The 22,225-nt window shown below is 43.1% G+C and overlaps 1 protein-coding gene across 1 annotated transcript in view; it reads right to left on the reverse strand.

Moving 5' to 3' along the window:
* The window catches only part of OCA2 (OCA2 melanosomal transmembrane protein), an 833,084-nt gene that overhangs the window by 716,244 nt on the left and 94,615 nt on the right, over nucleotides 1–22,225 (reverse strand). The window contains exon 3 of the mRNA XM_086934183.1: nucleotides 7,708–7,806. Within this exon, the coding sequence (XP_086790309.1) occupies nucleotides 7,708–7,806 (99 nt within the window). The remainder of the gene's footprint in view (nucleotides 1–7,707; nucleotides 7,807–22,225) is intronic.

The raw sequence follows: 22,225 nt of genomic DNA on the forward strand, positions 1-22,225 counted from the left end.
TGTTCCAACTCCACCCGTAGAAAGAAAAATGTATTACATAGACAGACAGAATCCCTTGCGAGAAGTGCATCCAGTTAGGAATGATGATAATACCTTTAGACGTGTGTTTGTGTACACGCCCATAACAAAAATGGAACTATTAGAAATGAAGAAATTAGTGCCCAGTCACGATAAAGACCCTGCAGGTTTTCACCGTGAAAAAAAAGACATGTTACTCATGGGTGATTATACCTATCCCGACATCATGAAAATATTGAAAGTATTATTGCCTGCCGGTATTTACGAGAAACTGAAAGAAAAAGAATGGGAGGTGGGAGAACAAAAGATTGATTGGGCTGCATTAGAGAACGAAGAAAATACTCGAACCCCAGGACTAGGGCTTGGGGACAAAACTAAAGCATTACCAGGATTATTAGTACAAGTATTGCCACGTTTGTTAGCAACGAAAAAGGAAGACTGGGATGCAATCTCAGCCTGCAAACAGAAACCCGATGAAGACACTAGTGATTTTTATTCCCGATTTGAGAAATGTTTTGCTATTAATAGTGGCCTGAAAGCAAGTAGCGAGTCATATCCACACCTTTTTGTATCCAAATTGGTCGAAAATTCTCTGCCCCAAGTTAAGAATCGTGTACTAAAAGTCGAGAGCACATGGCAAGCAAACACGCCTTCACAAATGTTACAAATGTTACAGTACCACCAGAACAGAATTAGAGAAGAACATGATCACGAACAAAGACGTATGAAAGACACGAAAATGAAAATGTTAGTAGCACAGTCAGTTCCAGCTGACGGTCAGAAAAAGGGTATGACACAGTCCAATAATTCAGCAGCTCCTGTTAAAGGGACATGCAACTATTGTAAACAGCCAGGTCACTATATAAACGATTGTGCAGTTTTGAGACATAACATAGCTACAGGTAAAACTAAAGAAAGACCGCGTCCTCCTAGACAGGACCAGGCCCAACAACAAGTATCACAGAATATCCAGCCTATGCAAGCTTCACAACAGACAGTACAGACCGTAGCAGTACCACAGCCACAACCAATTGCCGCAACACAACATGCAACGCAACAGATGTACCAGTATGCACAAACGGATTATCCCGATTATCAGCGATACACATGAAACAGCCTAGAGAGGGAAGTTGGCTTGCCTCTTATCGAGGTTCCTGTAGATCAAGAGGGTCTTTATGTACATAGCCAAGTATTAGGGAAAGATAGAAAGTTTTTGATTGATACAGGGGCAAGCAGAACAACGATAAGTCATGACGAGGTTCCAGGGGCACCCCTCTCAGGCTCACAGAATGTTTCCCTTGGATTTTCAGGCAAACCTATTGTAAATGAAGTATCGAAACCAGTACCTCTTTTAGTTGGTCCATTGTCTCGCACTACAGATTTGTTATTAACGAAATCATGTCCAGAAAACTTGTTAGGTATCAAGACACTGAAAGCTCTAGGTGCTGTTATTTGCTGTTCTCCGGAAGGAGTAAGATTGTTCTTACGTGACTTTAAGGGTCACTATGTGTTGAGAGACATTGATCCCAGATTACAGAATGTTCCTGCACATTTATGGGCACAAGGCCCCACTGATGTAGGTTGTAAGCACATTACACCATATCGAGTCACACTAAGGCCAGGAGTAGTCTTACCACGAATCCGACAATACAAGTTACCTCCAGATGCTGTAGCGGCTTTACTGAAAATCATTGACGAGCTCATTGCACAAGGAGTGGTTGTAGAAACCGACTTGAATCTATGTAACTCCCCCATCATTCCAATTCTTAAAACGTACTGATCCAAATGCACCCCCAGTTTATCGATTAGTTATCGATTTGCGCGAATTGAATAAATGCATCGTACCACAGTACCCCATGGTCCCAGACATCTCATCTTTATTGACTGCCATTGATTCCGAAGCGACGTTCTTTACTGTAATTGATCTGAAGAACGCCTTCTTTAGTGTCCCAATTGATCCAGAAAGCCAATATCTTTTCGGATTCTGTTTAAATGGTCGAAGCTTCAAATTTGCACGCGCACCTCAAGGATTCACAGAAAGCCCCAGCATCTATAGCCAAGCACTGAAAAGACAACTAGACAGTATACACATGCCTGACAACACTGCCCTGTTACAGTATGTCGATCTGCTGATCACCGCCCGCAGCGAACCTGAATGTGAGCAAGCGTCACTGACGGTTTTGCATTTCCTGGCTGACAAGGGACACAAGGTGTCCCCTTCGAAGCTACAATTCTGTGTTCAGCAAGTGGTTTACCTTGGGCACTTGCTGTCCAAAGGGGGGAGACAGCTAACACCTGACCGCATTCAGTTAATTGTAAACATGTCACAACCCAAGACACAAAAGGAGGTACGAGCCTTTATAGGCCTCACTTCTTACTGTAGACAATGGATCCCTCAGTATGCATTTCTAGCGAAACCACTCATACAGTTGACAACCCAGGAGGCAGCGACATCGACTGCCCTCCCTTGGACTCAGGAACACACACAAGCTTTTGACGACTTAAAGAAAGCCTTATGTCAAGCACCAGTTTTAGCGACACCATGTTACAGCAAGCCTTTTACACTTTTTGTCACAGAACGTGAAGGTACAGCATTGTCAGTACTCACTCAGGATCAAGCAGGTTCACACAAACCGGGTGCTTATTTTTCTAGTACATTGGATCCAGTAGCCCAGGCTCTGCCTGCGTGCTTGAAATCAGTAGCAGCAACAGCTCTAGCAATCAGACAAAGTGATTCCATAGTGTTAGGACATCAATTGACAGCACAAGTTCCACACTCCATGGAAGTTCTTTTAAACCGAACACAGACTCAGCACTTGACTATAGCAAGACTGACAGGTTATGAATTGACATTGTTTCAGCCACACATAGAAATCAGACGTTGCAACACATTGAACCCTGCTACACTTTTGCCATTAAGTGAGACAGACCCATTGGCACATGATTGTATTGAAGTCATTACCATTACGACGAAACCCAGACACTTCTTGACAGACACCGCATTACCAGATCCAGACCTGACGCTTTATGTGGATGGTTCATGTATGAGAACAAGTACAGGAGAATTAGTGGCCGCCTACGCAGTCACGACAGAAACTGAAGTCATAGAAACAAATTGTATAGACACCCTGTCAGCTCAAGCAGCAGAGCTCATCGCTCTGACTCAAGCCTGTATTCAAGCAAAGAACAAGAGAGTTAACATATACACAGATTCACGTTATGCATTCGGAGTTGTACACGACTTCGGTGTCCTCTGGCGAGAGAGAGGTTTTTTGACCTCTCACAGAGCCAAAATTCAGCACGGTCCCCTCATTCAAACTCTGTTAGATGCAATACATCTGCCTACAGCAATATCCATCATGAAGTGCAAAGCACATACAAAAGTCACAGATACCATTTCCCAGGGTAACGACCTGGCAGACCGAACAGCAAAGCATACAGTTCAGACCCAGACTCACGCAACTGACCTGACAAAGACAATAGCCCAGACACCGACACATTGTATGACAGTTAAGGATCCCGCCCTAGATGTAATTGATATACAGACACATGCTACACCAGACGAAATCAAGAAATGGATTGAACTAGGAGGGGTCCAGACAGAACAGGGATGGATGACGAAGGGAAAATCTACATGGTTTCTCCCTGACTCTATGGTCCAAGTAATCATTAATACAGTACACAGTCCTGCACATTTAGGAGAAAAAGCCATGTTAGACAGTATTCAACACCTCTGGTTCAATAAACATTTACGAGCAGCAGCCAAACAGAAAGTGCGTACTTGCATGATCTGTTGTCAGTTCAACCCAGGTAAAAGCATTCCCGTAGAGCAAGGTGGATTTCATCCTCCCGATCACCCTTTTGAAGTCCTCCAGATGGATTATATCCAGATGGAACGTTGTCGAGGATTCAAATATGTCCTCGTAGTTGTATGTGCACTCTCCCGTTGGACAGAAGCATATCCAGTCCCAGATTACACTGCTCCGACCACTACCAAGCAGCTGGTTCGTGAATTCTTCCCCAGATATGGTTTGCCCCGCATCTTATACTCAGATAACGGTCAGCCATTCTCGTCCGAGCTCATGAAGCAGGTATCTCTCCTGCTCGGCTATCAATGGAAATTCCACTGTGTCCGACATCCCGAGGCAGCAGGTCTCGTGGAGCGTCATAATAAGACTCTGAAAATTCGTCTTGCCAAGATCTGTAGAGAGAAAGGTGTCGACTGGATAGTAGCTTTACCAGTTGCATTCTTTTGCATGAGAATGGTCGCACACTCCAGAACAGGGCTATCCCCGTCCGAGGTGGTCTTTGGTAGGCCACCGAATATGTGGGGGACGCCTCTGCCTCGCAAAATCACTGATGTTGACTGTAACATGCTGACAGATTACCTTGCTTCCTTGATGTCTGCACTACAATCATGTCGTTCACAGGTTGCTGCAGCTTTTCCCGACAACACCGAGGTGAAGCCACATGAGGTTGTTCCGGGGGACCTCGTCTTCGTAAGGAACTTTGACAGGAGAAGTCCGCTGGAGCCCCGTTGGCAAGCACCGAAGCTAGTACTTTTAACCACAAGGACAGCGATTAAAGTCGAGGGCCGCAAGGGCTGGCTTCACTCGAGTCATATCAAAAAATACCATGGACTACCGCCAGATCTAAACTCCCAGCCCTGCCCTCCTCCACAGACTGACTCAAAACTCCCCCTGGTCGAGAAAACTTCTTCTCAAGAATATAAATTAAAATTGAGGTCTAGCAAGTCAGACAGTTTAATTGTTTAAGTCCTCCCCTAGGTGAATCGGTTAGACGAGTTTCTGACATGTATCCCCTAGACCCCAACAGAGAGAGAGATAGACAGAAACAGCTCAAGAAACGTGAATATTGTAAATCTCTTCGCAGTCACTGTATAGTGACACTTTTGATTATGTTTTTTCTGAGTCTTATGATTATTGCTGCAAGTGTACTGTTACATATATATTACCCTATTTTCAAGCGTGCACATTCTTCCTTCAATGTCACTGCCGAGCACTCTTTCAGTGAATTGCCCCCGCATGAGTTATCTTACCGACTTGAGCTGCGCAACAACACATTCATTAGTATGTTACATCATTCCCATCAGACCAGCAATGCTACCAATTGTTGGATATGTGGCCGACTCCCTCCCTATCAGAAATACAAGGGAGTTCTGCCCCTCTTCCCGTACCCGTTCACACACAATGGTTCCTGTGGTGCATGGTTTAGTTTAATTAATTCCTTAGATTCTGATTCCATAGTTTATCAGGGCAATTGGGTATGGGGAAATCTGAACACAGTTCTGCATAAAGTATGTTTCCCTGACAAGGAGGGTCTTCCAAAAAGGACAGGGACTGATCTAGAAAATGAAGTATATGGATTAGGTAACTTTACACTTAACCTCATGATTCTGAATGTTGAATCCGAAACCGAACCAGTCTTGCCCGCTATGTCCGTACTACCAGTCAAAGGTGAATTATGTGTCAGAAAGAATGGTTCAGTACACCTGGGTCATAGTAAATGTACTACTGTGATCGAATTCAGTGATAAGGGCAAGTCTACATTTAAAGCTTCCCGTCATTCCTACTTCATTTGTGGTCATACCGCATATATACGCTTACCTCTAGATTGGGATGGCACCTGTTACATTGCATTCCTTCTGCCACCTGTTTTCCTAGCCCCTCCTGATTATCATAGGGACACCCATCTAGTACACAATAGACCACAGAGAGATCTCCCGATTGTCGACTACACTGAAACGGCATGGGAACAATACACAGACTTCAATAAAGGTTTCTTTCCCTACTTAGGTGCTGTCTTTAATAGTAAACTGATACGTAAATTAACCAGAAGCCTCGAAGCAGTAGCGAATGAAACTACTTCCGCCCTAGGCAACTTAACGGAGGAGCAGTCTGCTATGCGGATTGTTGTTCTTCAAAATCGTCTTGTCCTTGACGTCATCCTGGCCGATAGGGGCGGAGCTTGTAGAGTCATCGGATCGAGCTGCTGTGTTTTCATTCCAGAAAATGCGCCATCAGTATATAGAGCCATAACCCGTCTTCACAAGATTGCAAGTCAGATACACCAGAATCCAGGCACCTGGACTTGGTCCGGTTGGTTCTGGAGCGTGTTGTCAGCCTGGGGATGGAAGGTCCTATCCTTCCTAGGTATTGCCCTTCTCATAGTGTTCAGTTGTTGCCTATGTCTACAATGTGGGCCAGCAATTTGCGGCTTGTGCGCCACATCCTGTATTCCTCATTCAAGTCCACATTCAAAACGCCGTAAGAAGAAAGAAGAGCAAATGATGTTACATGAACAGATTGATAGATTAATGAGGATTGATATCTCATGAAGGGTCCGTAGGGGACAAGGAGGGAATGAGGTAATATGAATTTTATGGTCAATTGTGTCCCCTATCGTAGACCCCAACGGCTCCATGTACGTGCTTCAAGTACATGTATGTTCCCTCCACTTCCAGCTATGAAGACGCAAATACATTTGCGTCCAACGTTAACATGTCCTCTTTCAGATCCACCATGAATGGGTCGGATATTCGGTTCCTAAGTGTGCCTTGCCAACGTCTTTACATGGTGCACTTTCATGTTTTACTCGCTCTGGTGAGTTAGGCCCTGATTCCTGCCATCGAGCCCTTTCTGCCTTCTGTTTCTGATAACTGCAGTCTGCTGCTTCCTGACCTCTGCCTTACTCCCTGTGTGGCGAGCGGTGCCTGGCTCGACCTGCTTGCCTGCCAAGACTGTATTCAGCCTTCAAGTTATCTGCTCCGCTCCTCGAAAATACATTCCTGTCTAGTAGTTTAGGAAAACATCCTTCCCAGCTGCAGAGCAAAGGGCCCGGCCTTTCTGTCTCCATGCAAGTAATTCATAGCTCCTGTTACCATGGTAGGCCCATGGCCCCCTTGCTTTACACATAGATACGTAGTCGCATATGCACGCACTAGCAGTCAGTATAGAATAGCCTCTGCCCGAGAGACCTTTTCTTCTAGATAGTACAGTTCCTTAAACACAAGATATTAGATATGATTTGGGATTAGGTTGTTCTGACACCCCAGACTTCTGTCTCCTCATGTAGGGCTAAATGTCAAGTCCCCTTCACCCTCCAGTTCCACGTCAATCACACGTCATGCTGCTGCGCGCGCATCTCTGCCATGTATTTCTGCTGACACTGCAGGATTCTTCTATGGATCCACCCACCTGTGATATGTTTCAAGTGACGTTGTCTAGCACACACCTCCGTGCACGCCCTCATGCACGCCTTCTGTTACGTACATGTGTTCTTATCTCGTTTCTCTCAGCTGTTACGCCTTCTGCATTCAACATTACTGTATGCATTGACTATATATATGATATCCTGTTAATAAAGCATTGTACATGTTCATGTCCATTCCCTTCCTGAACCCTTGTGGTGATGGAACATGATACCTGGTTCGAACCAATTCCTTTTTAAGGAATAAAACCTTCATAAACTCAGATGCCACGGACTCTGCCTCTTATTTTTGACTGAGTTATTCTTATTGAACTTTACCGCATAAATTAAGTATAGGTAATTTAAATTTACCACATGACAAAGGAGAAAAAAACATAAAAAACGTAGGTGATAAATAATTTAACAAAGTATGTTAGGTAGAAGTGAAAAGAACTACTTGTTGGCTTGAAAGTGACTCACCCTCTATCCGCAAAATCACATTTCAGCAGCGGCGACCTCTCTGTCGAGCAGCTATCTTTAGACTTCATGTTAAAGAACTTGGGCAGAGCAAAAGAGTACCTTTTGAAAAGAAAAACATTTGTATTATGGTCACTGCTATTTATTCACACTAAAACATTGTTCTTCAAATTAGTTGCAGAAATGTACAAGAATATTTATCAAGAACAAACCTACACTCTGTACTTTATCAAACCTTTCATTGATATGACTTTTTTCTTGGCAGTCCACGTTTGGATGTTTTATTTTGACCTTCTCACACTTCTATTCAACATTACAAAGTTCATAATGACCTATTGAATGTTCTGGGGTTCTTCCCAAGTGTCTCCATTACAGCAGTCTGCAGAGCCCACTAGGGACATGACCAAAAGGTTTGAGGCCTTCCTTTATAGTGAAGCTTTTGAAGACAGGCATTCACATGTACTACTGGATGAAAACATGTATTTGAAGGTAGCCAGTTTCACAGGGAAATAAAATTCCATTTCACTATTTTTCTCGGTGAAACTCCTTATGCAAGTATTCCTATTTCTTTAAGATTGTGTCAGTCTTATTTTATTGCCAAATGAGTATACTCCTGTTCGTGCAAAAAAATCAAACAACTCAACTCAAGCAGCAACGACAATTTTTCTCAGGGTGAAGTCACAACCAAACCCTAAATTAACCTGTGGGCATCCCTGGGAGCTTGGCGCAGAGCAGTCAGGCTTAATTCAGAAGCGATGTGTAAAGTATTTCATCAACACTTCAAACACTAACACCTCAAAAGGTTTCCACACCAGTTTAGAGAAAGAGTAATTTTTAATACATAAAATAAGACCAAAACAACAAAAAGTAAATCAGTTGAGCCAGAGATATGCAGGTTTAAAGTTTTCAGCAAAAATAGTGCCAAAAAACAGAAAGTGCCATCTGTGAATATCTGGTTGCGCTGGACAAGGACAGTCACAAGTTCAGGCCTACCACAATGGAGCATGGGCCAGCTACCAGGTCCCAGTTAGGGCTGCTAAACAAAGTACCTTAAATCCTGGTTTGAGGAGCATTGCGCGGGTCTGCATCAAAGATGTGTCTTGCAGCGAAAGCGATGCATCGGTTCAGAGATGTGGCAATGCTGCGGTGAAAGGTCTTGCATAGTCACTGAGGAGCCTGTCAATGAGGTCTTGAGATGCAAAGTCCAGGGTCAAGGATGAGTTGCACAGTGAGAGGGTCTGCTTTGATTAAGCGTTGCACAATGGCAGTTCTGATGAGGCGACAGGCTGTGATTCAGATTTTTGCGAGGATTCTGATCCACGTAGGAGCAACGATGTGTCTATTCTGCTCAGGGTTGCGTACGTTCTGCTAAATCAAAGGTTGCTGGAGTCTTCTGTCCCTCCGGCTCAAGTCAGGAGGCCAGCCAATCATCCCTTGAAACACTTTGGGGTCCAAGATTCAACGGATGCAGAGCCAGTCCTTCTCGCCCAGACAGGAGGGCAGCAGGGCAGCAATCCAGCAGAGTAGCAGTCCTTTCAGCAGCACAGCAGTCCTCCTTCCTGGAAGAGTTATCTACAGGTCCTGAAGTGTACTGAAGTGTACTGAAGTATTGGGGGTCTGAGATCCAACGGCTATGCCCAGTTGTGCATTTGAAGTGATGGAGAAGCTTCTAGAGATTTAACTTTGAAGCCCCCAGGCATCCTGCTCTATTCCAGTGTAAGCAGGGCTATGCTCAGCTCTACCCTACAATCCTGCCAGATATGGCCAATTCAGGCACACGTAAGCATTCTATTGTGTTTGGCTGTCTAGGAGGAATACACAGAGGCCAACTGTCGGCTACACCCAATCATGTGCCCCAGAGACAGGTACATGCACTAAAGGACCAGGGCAAAAAAATGCCAACTTTCTAAAAGTGTCCAATAGATGAGGGGATGCACACCCATTCTTTTTCATTTTGTGTTTTCAATTGATTCAGCCTTTGTAAAGTTCGCGTGCAGAACGGTTGTTCTGGCCTGCCCCTTTGCCATTTAGAAAGATCAACAAGTGAAGTGGAGCTACATTCAGCTCCATGAGCCATTTGCACAGCGTCATGCCGCCCCTGGCGTGCATGTCAGTTTCGAAGGTTTTTTAACCATTTTTCAGTAGTAATCCTGATTTTTGTTCTAGTTTTGTCACTTTTTTTTAAATCAGTTTCATTATCATGTTATTTTATCCAAATCCACGAAACAGATTCTTATGCCAATTTTCAGTTTTCTTATATTCAAACAGTGCCGATCCTGGCCTCCTTCAATGCAACAAGAAACGATATAGCGCCTAACTAAGGACATGCATCTTGGGACTTGTAGTTGGTAATGATGGAAAGGTACAATGGGGTGGGGATTGGTAACGTACACGTGACTGGGAGGGAAATTCCTTTGGCAGTGTGATTTAAGAGGCAGGTGGTAACAGACAAGGGATCACAGCTTGGGGAAGAAAGGAGCGGACTGCAGCTTTTAAGCTTTATCACAGCAGGTACGGAATAGTGCTGCGTGGGAGACACGCTGTTTGACTTTACAAGCAAATAATAGGGAACGAGTAACTCTGCTGCTTTAACACCATGAGAGCATTTGAAAATGATAAAAATATGTCTGTTTTACAAGTTTTAAACCTGCACATTAGCGGTAATATGGCAGTCAGCACGGGTTGAGAGAGGGATGTTTTACAGCTAACAGGAGGGCTGGGGGAAGGGCACAGAAAAGTGAGACGTAGTGATTGGGACCACCTGGGAAGTGAAACAAGAGATATAGGAATGGAGAGCCACTGTGGGAGTCGGTTACAATCCAACGAAGGGAGCCTTTTGGGTAGATTAAATAAGGGAGGATATGTAAAGTAAGATGAAATATGTGAATAACAAATGACTTAGAAAAAGCGTAACATTTATGAAATTCTGTATACATGTACTTGCAAAATATTGGTGCTAATGGTAATTTTTTATCAATTGTAGTGACCCCCGAAGAAGGGCCCTATAAGGGCCCGAAATGCATTGGGTTTTATTTTAAATAAAAACTGCCTGTGATGAACACTGCATCATTCATATTCTTTCAAGAGGCCAGGATCGGCACTGTTTGAATATAAGAAAACTGAAAATTGGCATAAGAATCTGTTTCGTGGATTTGGATAAAATAACATGATAATGAAACTGATTTAAAAAAAAGTGACAAAACTAGAACAAAAATCAGGATTACTACTGAAAAATGGTTAAAAAACCTTCGAAACTGACATGCACACCAGGGGCGGCATGACGCTGTGCAAATGGCTCATGGAGCTGAATGTAGCTCCACTTCACTTGTTGAACTTTCTAAAAGTGGCATTTTCAAAATTATCATTTAAAATTCAACTTCACCATCAGTTAGGATTTTTCATTACAATTCAAAAAACACCAAACATGAAATGGTTACCTACACCCATTTGTAAGTTACAGCTTATTAAATGTAATAGGGTAACTCCAATGTTATCCTATGGGAGAGGTGGGCCTTTCACTAGTGAAAAATGAATTTAAGAGTTTTTCACTACTAGGACATGCTAGTTTAAAATTAGTTGTCCCAATTCTAAATACACTGTACCATAGTCTGTCTAGGGTCTATCTTACCGGTGAGTTTTTTGTTTATTTTTTCATTTTTTTTATTGGTTCAGTTCAAAGCCACATATACAGAAGAACATATAAAACCATTGTATCATATCAAAACATCGTACAAACAAACAGATTTATGGTGCAAGCAGTTAACAAAAATGATTAAAAAATAAGAAAAAGTAAAGAACAGAAAGTAAAAGCAATATTAGTATCAGAAATACTATATAAGCAGCAGACTACCATATTTAACCAAGAGAAAGGTAATTCTTAGGGATCTAAATGGTCTATCATTACCTGCCAAATTTTATACCCCTTTTGCATTTTCCTGACTGATTTGATCAGATAAAGATTACATTCTAAATAAAAAACATTATAAAACTTTGCTCGCCACATTTCATATATAGGTGCTTCAGGCTTCAACCACATTGAAGATATACATAGGCGAGCTACAGCCATAGCCATAAATAGAACATATCATTTTTTTTGATACCCTGGAAACAGATTGTTATGATTAGATAAACCAAAAATAATCATCTCTCTTGAAATTATCACATCACACTTTGTAATATACGCTAGAAATTTTTCTATAGATACAAAAAAAGGTTTTAATATTGGGCAGTCTGAAAATATGTGTACAATATCTGCCTGATCAGATTGACACCTGTAACATTTCCCATTATTAGCATTACCCCATTTTAACATTTTAAATGGCGTATGGTAGAGATTAAATAAGGTTTTCTAATGCTGTGAATATAACTTGGCAGACAAAATAATTTTATCGGCTGTATAAATTGACTCTTGAAAGGGTACTGCCGACGCGCCCAATCTAATACACCATTTAGATTCCTGCAATCCCATATCGTCCTGCTGTACATTTAACAAATAATTATATATAGTCCCTGTACGTGATGGTTTTTTAAGTATTTCAATAAAGTCATTATGACAAAGCGGTAAAGCATTTGGATGTTTAAGAATAAAATTGCGTATTTGCAAATACTTAAAGTCGTGTTGGGAGAGACTATATATATATATCTTTTAGCTCCTGAAATGAAGCGATTGTGCTGTCCTTAACCATATTACGTACAGCTATCATGCCCTTTTCCCGCCATGTACCCATAGTGCGATCCCTAAATATTGGCGGAAGCAGTTCTATAGAATTACAAGGAGTATAAAAATTAATACGTCCCAGAGAGATAAGCTTCCGTATAGACAGCCATCCTTTAAAGGCAGACAATACTAATTTAAATCTAGTTCTTTTATAGTAGCTAGGTTCTAAAAAGCAAAGCAACGTTTGTCGAGATTGTGGGCCAAGTAAAAGAAAAAAATATCAGGGCTCTCAAATATAGGTGGAGTTCCACCAATCGCAAAATATTTAATATTTTGCATAAGACATGCCAGGTAATATAGTGCAAAGTTTGGAACTCCCCATCCCCCACGTAAAATTGGTAGTGTCATAAATTTGGACGCCCTTCGCGCAGATTTCCAGCCCCATAAGAATCGATCAGCTATAGATTGTAGTTTCCTCAATTGTAATACAGGTATCTCCAATGGTATTGACCGAAAATTATATAAAACTTTTGGCAAGATGGACATTTTTAAAACATTGCGTCTCCCAACCAATGACAAGTGTAAGCATTCAATTTTCTCAAGTTGGTTTCTGACCGATTGCAATATATCTGACCAATTCACCATAATTAACTGTTGAAGTGACAATCTAATTTTAATGCCCAGATATTTGGCCTCCGGGTAAACTCGACTGTCATTGGGGCAAAGTCCTGCTGAGCAGATAACCTGTGTCTTCTGAATATTAAGTTTATACCGTGACACATTACCAAATTCGCGAGTCAAGTTTTCAATTTCACATAATGCAGATTCTGGATCAGATGTTATGACCGCGACATCGTCAGCATAAGCTAACACACGTATATTACCCCCGGGTAAAACCATGGTTGTATATGTTGGGATGACATCAGCGTCAAGTGGTTCTATGTACATGGCAAATAATAAAGGTGAGCATGGGCCGTGTGCCCCGAGGGATATTAACAGCTGTTGATTCTTGGCCCGACAAGCATACCTTGGCCCTTGGATGTCTATACATGACTTGTAAAGCAAATATAAATCGTGGTCCAAACCCCATTTTTCCCAAGATCGCCCATATAAATGCCCATGCGACGCGATCAAACGCTTTTTCGGCGTCTAAAAACACCAAACCAACGTTCATATGATTTACAGTAGCATAATCTAGAGTTGCAATAACACGGTGTATATGATTAATCGTACCACGACCTGGAAGGAAGCAGTGCTGTTGTTCAGAGACAAGAGCCGGTACAACTTGAATCAGCCGATTCGCAAGAATTTTAGAATACAGTTTCGCATCAACATTAATAAGTGAAATAGGTCAATATGACCCAGGAAGATGCGAAGGCTTATCTTTTTTCTTAAATACAATTATACTTGCATCGTCCCATGATGGGGGTGGATTCCCATTTTGGGCATCTATAAACGTCGCCAACATATCATCTTTAATAATAGGGAACAGCACATGGTATATCTCTAAAAGAAGTTTATCGGGGCCAGTGGCCTTCCCCAGAGCCAGTTCTTTAAGGGAGATCTCAAGTTCTTGCATTGTAATTGGCAGCTCTAGTTGTTCCTTATGCACAGAGTCCAGTTGAGTTAAGTCAAGTTTATCTATATAGTGATCAAGTAAATCAGAAGAAAAATTTTCTTGGGTATAAAGATCTGTATAGTACTCATACAATACCTGAAGAATACCCTCTGATGACTCAATTAGAATACCTTGACTATTTTCTATAGAGGTTATACGTTGTGCGGTCTGACGCCCCGCATTCTTTGAGCTAGACATCTCCCCACATTTTCCCCATATTCATATCTTTCAGCACAATCAATTTTATATTGGCGTGCTATGTCCTGGCTCCAGACCCCGTTAATCTTAGCCTTACATTTTGCAACTTTGTCTTGTGTGGCGCTACTATTTCGGTGTAGACAATATTGTGTGTTAGATCATGTTCTGCATTTATTAAATCCTGTAAAAGTTGCGCCATTATATTTTTCCCTTCCTGCTGAAGATTCCAGCCATAACTACAAGTTTCACCACGTAATCCTGCCTTAAAGCAGTCCCATACCATTGCATAGGAGGTAGAGCCCCTATTAAGATCAAAAAACTGTTGGGCCCAGTCTAAAACTTGTTGCAGATAGGTTTCATCTGAAAGAAGTTTCTTATTGAATGTAAAAGACCTTTGTATTAGCTGGATTTTAAGTAAAGGCATGTCTATGACAATCGGAGCATGGTCAGATGTAATACGTGGCATTACAGACATTCAGGATCCTTCTGCCATATGCCTAGGTACAAAAATGTAATCTATACGCACAAATTTCTTGTGCGGTGAAGAAAAAAAAGTAAAACCTGGATCCCTCGAATTTGCCACAGGCCACCCATCAATCAACCCATGCTGACGCAAAAGTTGGCGTAATTCCTAGGCTTCCTACCTTGGTATCCACTAAACCTCGAATCCCAAGTCTTCAACTCCCCATGAATATTAAAGTCCCCAAGTAAAAATAATGGAGTACCCCATAAAGCCAACTCTACATTTAAAAATTCTATAACTTCAGTGTCATCGATATTAGATCCGTATACTGTACATATCGTAACAACAACATTCCCTATGACACATTCAGTAATTGCCCAGCGTCCTAGATTATCCACTTTGATTTTCCCGGTGCTACCATGGACTGTCGCCCCAATATGGCCACTCCTCGATTCATTGTTGTGAGCCCGCAAACACTATATACCCAAGATCATTCAGAACTTTTCTATTTGCCCATGGTATACGAGTCTTCTGGAGACATATTATATCCGGTTGAATTAGGCGGATCTCGTGCATCACACATACGCAAATTATAGCTAGCCATGGCGACTAAATAGGTTCATTACAAAATTGCATTACACAATTGCACCAAAAACGAAAAAACTGTATATTTAACCATGACATTCTATGGCTTTGACTGAACTTTTCCCCTTTTTCTCCCCAGCACACCCCCCATGCCCACCCAACCCCACCCCCAGCACACCAACCCCCCCACCCCCTGTGACCCTCCCCCAAAACTAGGGCAAAGGGGCCTATTGCCCCGTTGATGTGTGTGAGAGCACCTCTCATGTTTGGGCATATCCATTAACCTAAAGAAAAAGAAGCATGAGTTATGCCACATACAGAAAGATAATTATCTAAAGTTTATAACATTTTCCTCATGCTAGTGAATTCAGATATTCTTTTGCTGGAGCCTCAGCGGTAAAGAACCGATTTTGCCCTTCATATACAATCTTTAGTGTAGATGGTTGAAGCAGAAAAACTTGAGCGCCCTTCTTTTGAAATGGATCAATCAAGTGTCAAAAACGCCAGCGATTTTCTACGGTGGTATGACAATAATCGGGCGTACAAAAAATTCAATAACCTTCCGAGAGCACTTTTTGTCTGGTCCTGCAAGATCGTATAGTTTTTGTCTTACCACAAAATTGTTTAAAGATATCAAAATAGCTCGAGGATATTGACGACTTTGGGTACTCCGTAACGTTTGTTTGCGAAAAGGAAAGCGATGTGCCCTCTGAATCTCATGAGACCACTGCCAGTCTTTAACCTCTGGAAAGGCTTCTTCAAAAAGTTCGATCACAAACTGTCGTGTATCCTGCCCCTCACGTCCTTTGGGTACACCTAAAATTCGCAGATTGTTACGGCGTAACCTATTCTCCAAATCAACCAGTTTTATATTCACATCATCTTTCTGACCCTTCATACCATCGATCTCAGTTTTAATATGTGTTACTTGATCTTCCAATAAAGAAATGCGTCCTTCCGCTTTTACCATTCTATCTGTGAAATCATTACATGATTTTGCCAGCCGTCGCACCGTATTTTGAAGTTTTTTGCAAGCATTGTGTGTTTTCAAATGCTCGGCTTTCGCCTCCAGTCGTTGATCTGAGATGGCTTTCAGAATAATATCTATCGGTGCCTCGCTAGCTAACCCGGGCTAGAGCTAATTTGTTCCATGGAGTCTGCTAGATATTCTTGGTGGCATTGATCTAATATAGCCTCTTGATCTACTGTAGTCGGGTCTCCATTGGAGATTTCCTCACTCCAATCTCTATCTACATGTAGATCTGCTGTAGCAATAACGGAAGTTTCCTTGCTAGTATTTTCCAAAGAAGAAGTCTCCACTTCATCCTCTAAATCACCTTCCAAATCAGAGCCCTCGGAGTGTTCTGAAAGTGAATAGAATTCACTATCTTTGCTGCTGATAGGATCACCTTCTACCCCTTCAGCACTACAGAGGTCCAGCTCAGCATCGATGTCCCCATCAGTTGCAGCATTGATATTAGAATTTTGAGCCATGGTAGTTTGCGAAACGGATAACACAGGTGAGGGTGCTGAAGAAGTTACTGGAGAGACTACTAGCTGTTCAAGTGCTTCCACCAAAGTCTTATCCTGATCATTATCAGCATCCAGAACTTCCAAATCATCAATAACTTTATTTTTAATCACACCCATCACCGGCTGTCAAAGTCTTCACCACTGGTGTTTTTGCTTTAGTATTAAACTTTTGCGGTATTTTCGGGGTGCCAGTTTGGCTAACATCGAGATCATTATTACTCCCATCTTGTTTTGACTTTGCCGCAAGGGCAGCCCATGTCCCAATCTGGTTTTCACCACCAGGTCTTGTTTTACCGCCGCGGGTTGTTTTAGGACCCATAATGAATAAATTGGGTAAACGCAGAGTAGAGCAGAGCGAAGCTTGTAATAGGGAAGGTTTCAGTCTTTAAGTCTTTGTGTCTTTTAATCTAGGGTTGATAACCAACCTATACTGAGCAACTCAGTTCGAAAGTATATTTGCCTTAAAATAATGTCAATGCCAGTGTTAGTTGTTTCAGCTAGTTATTCAAGTCTTTTGCAGAAAGAAAGAAAATAAAGTGGCCACCAGCCCCTTTTTTTTCCCGTTTTCGCCTCACCTTGCAATTGCTCAGTTTTTTCTGCAGTCACTAGGCTGGTAGCGTCTCTGTTTTACATGTATTTGTCTGTTTTTAGCATTGTTCAGCTTCCGATTTCCCCTCAAGTTCTGGCGTCTCGTCTCCCGAACGCCGTTTAGCAACCGTTGAAACCACTCAACTGCCCCGCCTTGCCTGGCCTCGCTCGCTCGCACTCGGCGTCTCTCAACATCTCAGCCGCGGCTCCTCCCAGGATCGGCAGACTCGACAGGTACACGCCGGAGCTCATTAATAAAGCTTGCCACAAACTGCATGGGTACCAACTCCGTTATGATTCTTTCAGCATCACCATACCGCAGCAATAGGGAGAACAAAAGTGAAGCATAAACAGCCCAGGATATAGCCGCTGGACCTCCGATAAGGTAATTAAGACGGATCGCCCAAACGGAGCTCCTCACAGGTACGCCTGTCGTGCACGCGCCATTTTGCCCCCAGTGAGTACCCGTACCGGTGAGTTTTAAGCATTAAAAAGGAAGGTATTGTCTGGCAAATGGTTATTGTGCCAGGTCAAAATGGCAGATTTAAACTGCACAAAGGATGCAATGGAAGACATTTTCTAAGGGGCTACTTTAGTGAGAAGCACAATAGGTGTTGCAGGCCCACTAGTAGCATTTAATTTACAGGACCTTGGTACATGTAGAACCACTATTATAGGGACTTAAAAGTAAATTAAATGTGCCAATTTGGGTTAAGCCAACATTACCAGTTTTAAGGAGTGAGCATAGGCACTTTGGCACTGATCAGCAGTGGTAAAGTACTCTGGCTTGCAAAAATGAGATTAGCAAAAACAATGGAGAAGGAATGCAAAACATTTGGGTGATGACAAACGGACAGGTCTATAAATGTACCTTTAAATATATTGTTCACGTACTATAGAAAGATACAGGCGAAATAGAGATCAGTTCAGCTTGAAGAGCACAAAGTATGCCATCAACAAGGAAATGGAAAAAAAACTACCAAAAAATTGATACACTTCAAATTTAAAAATATTAAAACACAATATAGCTGAACCTAAGCGCTCCATAAAAAGAACTAGGATAAACTCAATCAAACATGTTCTGGAAAATTGGGATCATTATAGCAATCTTTAAGTAATGTAGGACAGCATCATCTTGGTTTCCTTGCAAAGCATGAAAAAGAAGTACAATCTGAAGGATTCAAACAGAGCACAATTTGACCCCTTAATTGAAGCAATCTAATCACTACAAACCTCAAGTGCATATTTCAAAAGTATATGCTTGGTCCGAGACTGGCTATTAAGACATCAGACTGAAAAACATCAACTCAAGTTTAATCATACATGCAGCGATTGAAGAAAAAGTGGCAAAGTTAGCTTCTTTGAGAAACTGGATAAATTGTGGTTTTATAAAAAATAAAAGATATTGTGCATCGGAATTCTATCAGACTACTATGCCTACAACTAAAAAATATATGGCCCTTGAATGACAGCGAGCAACTTTTTAACATGTATCCCAAAGTCCTACTCAAATAAATTTCTAAGATAGTCCAACCACTCGGTTTACTCATTGGTGGTTAGATCACTGAGTATTTTAACAGCAGCTGTGCTTTATCATATGATCTTTGCTTCTTTCATGGTTACATTAGAGAAAATTCTGGAAAAAGTTGATAGAGCTTCTCCTTCACTTTTTGTGGACCCTTGGATTTAGAGTTTACTCCTCCTGCCGTATACTAAAAAGTTGGGACTTAGGAATGTTTCTAAAAATGAATGCTCTGAGAAACCATGGAGGACTCCAAGTCAATCCACCAAGGGTGCATTGCAGGTGGGTTTGACTTTGCCGGAGCTCCCAATACATTCTTGTTCACAGCAGCATATCAGATGCAGTGGATCTCCCGCAACAGACAATGGCCTTGTGTAGCCCTCTTCAGCTACAGCCTGCAGCCTTGCCCCACTGAGGAAATCTGAGCTCCAGAAAAACTTCAAAATCCAAAAACTTCACCAAACGCCTCGAGGCACCCCATCGGCAACAATGAGACCTTAGTGCACAACCTTGACTTTTCCCGCGCTCCACCAGAGCTGGCCTTAACTCTCGACTCTGACCCAGTTTCATGCAACCAAATACCCACAGTTGGCTTTTTTTTCTTTGGCACCATTTTTTAAAATATATTATAGGTCTGTCACTAGGTTCCTATTGGGGTTTGGTAGGTATGGCAGTATGAGACCCATATATAGTTTTGTGTTGACCATATCGCAGTGACAAAGTGGGAAGGGTTGGTCCAGTACCCCTGTTCCCTTAACCCTCGTTAGATTGGCTTTTGATGTTTCTCGTTATGACCGTTATTGACGGTGTTACATACATTGTAGTGAACTGTGCTATATTTTTGCATTGTGACTGCCATACACAAAAATGGCATATTTATAGCATTAGCTCTGATGAACCAGAGGCACATATTAAGTAGTTACGGACACTTTTCTAGTAAGTCGACAACAGACTTCATGCAAGTTATTTGGTTTTGGCAAAAAGTGCATTAGATGAGATAGAACTTTATGTGAACGAGCGTTTGATAAAAGATGCAAAGCATGCTTAACTGGAGATAAAATAAATTAAAAAATTAAAAAAAGATTACCCAAAATCCTGGCTCAAAATTAGAGGACATATCTTCTACATGGTGTGTGTTAGAAATGGGATCTCTGGTTGGCTAAGGCCTGCGCCAAAGCCAGGCAGAGACCACCACTCTAGTTAGGGCAAGGGCGTTACACGCCAAGATAACCCCTGCTCACCCCCTTGGTAGCTTGGCACGAGGGGTCAAGCTTATCCCGGAGGCAAGGAGTAAAATGTTTGCGCAACACACACACAGTAGCAACACACTAGGCACACCACAAAAAGGAACTCCACACAAGGTTATATATAAAAAAAATAGCCTTTGTATTACCATAAACACATTAGATCATAATCACACAATTACACTGTGCCAACTGGCACCGGGCAGTATTTACAGGGGATTATATACACATGACAGGGCCACGTGGGCCACTGTCAGAATCAGCACTTAGTAGAAGTAACACTTCTAGAACATAGAATAATTGTAGCACCAAATAACAATTGTAGAACACAACCAGTAACCACTGGTAAAAGGTAGGTACACACTACGCAATACTAATTACCATAGGTATAGATCACACGCAGGGACACAAACTCACTAGTATAAACTATACTAGGCAAAACAACTTCCTAAGCATGAACACACATTTAGAGGTATCACAGGCATAAAGGCATTGCACATTACACATAAATCACATTAGTCATAACCAGTATAAATACAGTAGGCAATCATCTTGCGCCAAAATCACATGATACTGACCCCAGGCCAACTGGCCTTCCATGGGGCTCAAACACCCTTTGCCCATCAGTGTCAGGGCAGGCTGCACAGGCAGCCAAAGAAGAATGCGCAAGAGTTTAGGGCCTAAACGTGGCAGCTGCCCACTACTTGCTGGCCAGCTGTAGAATACAAATGATGGGTGCAGGCTCTCAATGCGCCCTAAGAACAAATGCCAACAAACCAACACTGGCACTACCAGGCCTCTAGGCTCCGTTCTGGGCTCTTTTCCAACAAAGAAGCACTGGCGCTACTGTGCCTCTGGGCTCCATCCTGGGCTCTTTTAGGTGTCCCCACTGGGACTTCAAAACAAATGGACATGGCCCCCCAAGTCCTCCTTGGGACTTTGATAAACAATTTGCCCCCAAGATTGGAGATAAGCTGGCAGCTGACAATGTGTACGTTGGAGTTCCCCCCCAGGACTCAAAAAGAGAACCCAAGCTTTGCTCCAGTGTCGGAGCTGCCCTCTGACCAGCGGGGCAGCTGTGAGTACCGAAAATGTACCCCGAAGCGAGCCCCACGCACGGGGCTTGCACCAAGTGCTCATTTTCTGACCCCACTCACCGAACTGCCTTGGCTGCTCCTCCAGTGGGGCCCTCTCTCTCTGTTTTTGCCCGGTCCCTCCCCGGGGACACGGGACTTCTCTTTGGAGCCCTCGAGGCTCAGGACGTTCTGGGCTGTACGTGGGGCTCTCTTCACTTCCACGGGAGCCCCGCCTGGATGCAGGCAGCCGTTCCCTGCATCCTCCTTGCGCCGGGCAGAGATTGGCTTCCTGAACGGTCCCTTCCGTGCAAGGGGGGATACTCCTGCAGACCGATTTAGCCCGCAGGGCTCTCCTGCCTGCACTGGGACGTCCTTGGAGGCGGGGTAGGCTACCGTCCTCCCTTTCTTTACTGGCAACTTACTCTGCCTCACGCAGCCCCGCCCACACTCAGGCAGGGCCGCCTGGCTTCCGGGTGGCAGCGGCCCGGCAACGTTCGCCACTCCTGGGCTGCGGCAGTGATGCGGGGTAGGCACCCGTGGTAGTACCAAGTCCCTGGCGGGGTGGGCACCTGCTAGGGATATTAAAAACAGCACAACGTCCCTGGCGGGGTGGGCACCCACTAGGGATATCCAAATTGTCAAATATGCGGGGTGGGCACCCGCGCTTCATAATCAATCCCAAAGCAGCAAAAACGCTGGGTGGGCACCCGCTTTCAGTAATGGGCAAATGCGGGGGAATCCCTACACTTGAGATCCCCTGCCCACGATGTGCAACCCTGAACTGCAAAGCCCACGCGCTCCTCAGGATAGCAAAGCGCTTTTCTGCAATTAAAAATAAAGAGCTCACAGGATGAAAAAGAAAGCGCTCCCAGGCACTACAGTCCCAAAGTCCAGGGAAAGTCTCTTAGCAGGCAGGGGGCAAAGGCTGAGCCCAGGGGCCAGCTCACAGGGTCATCCAGCAAGGAGGCAGTCCCCAGTGGAGATACCTCCTGGACTCAGCAGCAGGCTCCCCTCAAGATAGGATCAGAGAGAACATC

The sequence above is a fragment of the Lissotriton vulgaris genome, chromosome 8 (assembly GCF_964263255.1).
Source record: "Lissotriton vulgaris chromosome 8, aLisVul1.2, whole genome shotgun sequence".
Lineage (NCBI taxonomy): Eukaryota > Metazoa > Chordata > Amphibia > Caudata > Salamandridae > Lissotriton > Lissotriton vulgaris.